The sequence below is a fragment of the Austrofundulus limnaeus genome, unplaced genomic scaffold (genome assembly GCF_001266775.1).
Source record: "Austrofundulus limnaeus strain Quisiro unplaced genomic scaffold, Austrofundulus_limnaeus-1.0 Scaffold54, whole genome shotgun sequence".
In the NCBI taxonomy this organism is placed as follows: domain Eukaryota; kingdom Metazoa; phylum Chordata; class Actinopteri; order Cyprinodontiformes; family Rivulidae; genus Austrofundulus; species Austrofundulus limnaeus.
Genome location: NW_013952456.1, coordinates 2,356,232 through 2,362,231, shown reverse-complemented (window position 1 = coordinate 2,362,231; position 6,000 = coordinate 2,356,232). Strand labels below are relative to the sequence as shown.

General features: G+C 38.9%; 1 protein-coding gene across 1 annotated transcript in view; it reads left to right on the top strand.

The window, feature by feature from the left end:
* Positions 1-6,000, top strand: part of LOC106517946 (pyruvate carboxylase, mitochondrial) — a 382,167-nt gene that overhangs the window by 15,220 nt on the left and 360,947 nt on the right. Inside the window, exons 3-4 of the mRNA XM_014008998.1 lie at positions 1,160-1,253; positions 1,709-1,799. Of these exons, the coding sequence (XP_013864452.1) occupies positions 1,160-1,253; positions 1,709-1,799 (185 nt within the window). The remainder of the gene's footprint in view (positions 1-1,159; positions 1,254-1,708; positions 1,800-6,000) is intronic.

Below are 6,000 nucleotides of genomic sequence, written 5' to 3'. Positions count from 1 at the left end.
AGAAGGCCGACGAGGCTTACCTGATTGGGAAAGGACTGCCACCTGTTGCTGCGTACCTGCACATTCCAGACATCATTAAAGTGGCCAAGGTAAGCGAGCGTTAACTAATGGACTGTTTCTGTTCAACTGATGCACTCGTGACACACTTCATTAGCTCAAGTGGACGCTTTAAAGAACACTGGAGGTTTAATGAAGCCGTCTTAAAGGATGAATACTAGAGATTCAAAAACAAAAAAGTAAAGCCAGCGTTATCTGCGCTTGAATTGAGCTCNCTCTCATCACTGAGGTCCTCCATCCACATGACAGAGAGGAGAACACAAAAATGACTCAGCTGCAACTGAAAATATGGATGGAGGACCTCAGTTTAGCTTGTTTGTTGTGCTAGCGCCGAGCTAATACATATAAGGTTATATAGCGTCGGCGCTAGCTCAAAGGCTAACAGTCTAAGCTGAGGTTCTTCTTCCATGAAGCAGCTCTGTTGTCCTCCATCCATATTTTTGGTTCCAGGCTGAGTCATTTCTACCTTCTCCTCTCTGTCAACGCTCTCTGGTTTCATTTAAAATCAGATATTGTCCAAGATTAACCTTCAGAGTGGATATAGCTCGCTCACACCGAGGACCTATCCACGTCATCATTTACCCAGAATGTTTTGCGTGTAAATAAAATGGCCCCGTCCGTGTTAAAATATATTTTAAAAAATTTACAAAACTGAACATCCTACAGTATTTTTAGTCCTTATTTTACAGTTAAAATATGTTTATCATATAAAGTCTAATGTTACAACTAATCAGGGATCCATTTAAAAGGTTCAGAGTGAAGGAGTCGGTTCAATAATATCTTACTTGCTGCAGATGACTGATCTCAGTTCAACAAGCACACAGTCAAAAGAGGAACTAAAATGAATAACTGCCTTTTTTAAACTCTAATATTAAATTTCACAGCAGTTTATAAACACTGTTTATAAACCTTCCATCAGTTTGTTTCATATCTTTTTATTTAAGATAAATCTTGTAATATTTCAGCTGGAAGTGCCCCTCAGCTGCACTGGATCAGTCCTGTCAGAGTGAAACCATTTCTCTAAGTTCAGACACATCTTGGGGTGAAATGGATCCAAAAAGGAATAAACTCGTCCGTTTCCTGCTCTCTCTCYCCCCTCCAGGTGAAATAGCGATCCGAGTGTTCAGAGCCTGCACCGAGCTGGGGATTCGCACCGTGGCTGTTTACTCCGAGCAGGACACCGGACAGATGCACAGGTAACGATGATCTGTGCTGCAGCAGAGTCTGTTTGGCCTCCAGTGGTTCGACTAAATAAACCCTGACACTTCACACGTGTCTAATCTGCTCTAATGCTGCTGCAAACCAGTCAAATCGGTTTAAAGGAAACCAGAGAGCTGCTTATTTCCTACTCCCTTTTTTTTTTTTTTTGGCGTTTTGGTCGATTTGTCGTTCGGTTTGTATCAAACAACGACTCGAGTCACATAATTGGTTTTCATCTTTCCCCTCTCCTTTTATAAAGCAAACAGTAAATCTTGAAAAAGACTCATTTAGCTCTAAGTACGGCTCGTTCTCGTCTTTATTCATCTTGGAAAACGCTGCGGCGACGCCAAACGAATGTGGCTGAGAAGTGGTTTCACGTTTGTGGGTAATTTATTTCTGGCAGCCTCCTCCATCACACTAATGTGAACTTTTTTTTTTTTTTGCTTCACAGGCAGAAGGCCGACGAGGCTTACCTGATTGGGAAAGGACTGCCACCTGTTGCTGCGTACCTGCACATTCCAGACATCATTAAAGTGGCCAAGGTAAGCGAGCGTTAACTAATGGACTGTTTCTGTTCAACTGATGCACTCGTGACACACTTCATTAGCTCAAGTGGACGCTTTAAAGAACACTGGAGTTTAATGAAGCCGTCTTAAAGGATGAATACTTGAGATTCAAAAACAAAAAAATAAAGCCAGCGTTATCTGTGCTTGAATTGAGCTCAAGTTGCACCATATGGTTTTAATTATTTAATTTTTACAGCAGGAATGGCAACTTAAATGATGGAAATGGCCACATAGCCCTGCACACGTACCCAAATGTAATAAAATGTTTATAAATGTTTATTAAACCAACATACAGTGCTTGTACAACAGAAATGCAATGAAGAAATCAGACTCCTGCTTGGTTCAGGTAAAAAGTTGTCGTTGATGTACTTGTGACTTCAGTAAACGTCTCATTTAGCTTTGTGCAACGTGTCTTTGCGACTTGTATTAAAATCCTTGATGTCCGACAGTGTCTCTAAGCAGACTGTAGATTTGCTTTGAAATTCTGTGAACAGAAAGTCTACCTCACTGGTTAGATGTGTAGGAGGCAGCGTCTGTTTGAGGCGCCATCTAGTGGCAAACTTTGTCATTACAACCAATTCAGTGATATTTAGATATTTTTACCCCAAAACAGTCAACCTTGAAATTCTTTAAAAACCTTTCGACATTTTTTTTTTTACTGTTTCTGTGTCAAACTAAAGATAAGAACCGGAGGAAGTCGTCCAGCACCCTAGTTTTCAAAATAAAAGCCCCCCAGTACCGTCTGGAAACTTTTAAAGGTAGAAGCCGCTCTGTTTTTGCCCACCTGTGGAATAAAGACATTTTTGTAATTTTCAAAAATAAATCTAAGAGCTGCTTTTATTTATTCATTTTTTAAGTATTAAGAAATTGGAGGGGTGGGTGGAGCTTATTGACAGCTGCTAGTTGCCCATCCCTAGTGTACACAAAGATCCAACAACATGTTATTGTGCTGTTAAAACAAGGCTCAATGAGGACTTTTTAAAATAGATATTCTTTATCTTTAAAGCTTCACAATGACATGAAGTTTGTTATTTGTTGATTTTAACAAACTTCAACAAGCTAGTTTTATTTGAGGAAATTTTTTTTATCACAACTAGAAACATTAGGCCTTGTATTAATCTGAAGAACACATTTTAATAAAACAAAATGATAAAGTGATGTTTTTCTGCTGTATAGAGAGAGTCAAAAGACTCRGGACACCTTTTTATTTCAGAAAGGGAAAATTAAATAGGAGTACCCCATCAAGTATTGCATGAGGGGGTCTATCTTTTTGGCTAAGTCCAGAATATGACTGCCAAATTGAAATCTGCCATATTGGATCAACGGCATGTTTTTCCAATGAGAAGGTGGTTATTTAGCATATAAAACAACTGGGAACGGTGGTATGACGTTCCTGGTGCTGAACACTGAGCTCATCTGGCTGAAAATTTTTCTGTTTGTCACTTATGTTTTAATTTTCCACTTGTTGTTTCTGATATAAAAGGGTGTCCTGAGACTTTTGACTCACCCTGTACATTGTTTTCAGAGAAAAAAAAAGTTTTCCACACGCGTGCCTCTCTTTTGTCCACGTTTCCCTTCTACACGTTGTCTTTGTGTTCTCCTGCCGTGTCCTTCCTGTTGAAATCTTTGTTCCTCACCTTCATTTCCTGCTACTCCTTATCTCAGCGTACGGATCAGATCGGCTCTTTTTCCTCCTCCTCCTTCCTGCCCCTCCACAATCCTTCATCTCTCCAGGATCAGCCGGCCCAACAGTTCTTTTTTGTCATATTTTTTTTTCTGATCGGTCTCTCATGGTTTATAATTTTCGACGTGGGCGTGTGTTCTTCCAGCCAAGCCGGGGTCGGTTGGAGGCTTTTCCATCCAACTCATTTCTCAAAATCAGTCTGGCTGTCAGAGCCCAGCCGCTCCACGCCAGCAAATATGTGTGTGTTTTCCTTCCACTATCAAAGTCAGCGTTTTACCTGTTTGTTTACACAGAAATCTTTTATTTTTGCTCCTGTTTGTTCCTGACAGTGACAGAGCTCCTGAGTGTTTCTGTGAATGTGTTCTTGGCTTGTTTGAATCTTATTTTGCTTTTCACACGCTTTAGTTGGAACCTGCTTGTGTGTGTGCAGCCTCCATGTTTGTGTGTCGGTGTGTGTGTGCGTGGCAACATGGCTCCTTTGGCCTGGCAGTAATCTCTCCCTGAACAACAGGACAGCCCATAATTACAGCCCGCCTTGAGCAGATGGCACACAATGATCCAGAGATGGCTCTATCTTTTACCCCCAGTGACTACTGTACCAGCTTCTGTGTGTGTGTGTGTGTGTGTGTGTGTGAGAACCCTGTATCCTCCTGGACCTTTTAAATCATGTTTGTTTTCTCTGGACGTCCTGCTGGTATCAACTGAGTCGATCATTTTAACTAATGCTTAGTTTAAGACGTCCTTCTCTCCCTGCCGTAGATGATCCATGAGAGATTCTCCAACTGGGATTTATTTATTTTTCTCCACTAAGAGTTGTCAAAATTGAGGTTTTGGTGATATTATTTGGTTTTTATGAAGATTTGCAATTAAAAATGAATAAAAACAAGAAATCTGACATTTCCTGAATGCATATTGTCGCTCGGTGAGCTAATGTCTAAAACGGGGCTGGCGTTACTCAAAGCCCACAGTTTGGGGGCCTGACATCAGAACAAGTATTATCTTTTACTTTTTATTTTATTGTACTGAAAGATAAATTTAAAATTTTCAAATGATTTGAAATCTATTTTTATAAAAAAAAAAAAAACAAATTTCCATTGGCGGGTCGGATGGAAGTCACCCGCAGGCCGGTTGTGGCCCTGGTCTAAAAGATCTTGAGCAATCTGTTGCTCAACAAGCTTTAAGGAGGATTCTCAGCTACTACCACACCAAACAGCTATGATCAATGAGCTGCGGCGGCCATCTTCCTCAGGTCATGTTGACCTCAACTAAACACACACCACACTGCAAAAATTAACCATTTAAAATACCAGATTATAGTCTGAATCTTCTCAAACGAAGTGAAATAATCTGCTGATGCTGTAACTGCACGTGCAGAAATAAGGACACTTTAGAGGCTACTAATCCAATCCAATTTATTTATAAAGCCCTTTAAAACTCCTTTAATGAACAAAGTGCTGTGCGATAAAATACAGTAAAAACACTCAACAATAAAAAGTGAAAGTATAAAAACAAATTAAAAACTGATAGAAAATGTGAAAATCAGCATCGTAAGATGTAGCAAAATCTGGTGAATAAAAGTGGTTTTTAAAAGCAGCTGATGAGGCAAATGCAAGTTTGTGCTCAAATTAATCACATTCTGATTATTCACAAACACATTCACATGTTATATTATACATGYCACTTATTATTGTTTTGATTTATTGATTTAACAGGAAAAGATTACTAAAAATCAAGCCTGACTCAGCATAATTGCTGTTTTACAGCAGGTTCCTGTTCTGCAGCACATAAAACACTCAGAAATACAGCATCACAATCACATCATTATACACCATAGACAGAAAGACAAACAAGCATACAAAAATTATTGTTATTGTCATCACATGTTATTCACACATTTTGCTCTTGCTTAGTATATCAGTCTCAAAGCAAGTTCAAAAAAACGTTTTGACTGATATAAGATCGTAAGACTTGGTTAGATGAAAATTTTTTGCAGTGTACCGTTGTTTTAAAATGTTTTCAGCTGTTCATAATTTATTATTTTTTTCTCAAAACAGCATCAGGTTACATTTTAAAAATTCTTTTTTTTTGCACYGTCACTAAATAATAAACTTTCAGGTGACTGGACAGAAGTACTCTTACAAATACAACAACAAACCTGTACTAACGTATTTATATTTGTTTTCTGTGCATACCTCAAAGCATATAACGACACTCAACCATACCAGAACAAACGTATACATTCTCTGATTTGCTACAGTGTCCAGTTTATATTAAAGGCAAAGTTTTAGACGCCGTCTGCTTTTTCCTTGGAAGGCCTCACCTCCCAGATTATTGAATTTAGACACTATGGCAAGGTTTTTTTTGTTTTACCTTTTTCTATCAACCTGCAGCTAGTCCAGCACCTTTCCCTGTTCCCATCCTAACCCCTCATTTTTGTTTTTCTTTTCTTTTTTTAATTTATATTCCCACTTTAATATTTGCATTACTGGGGTC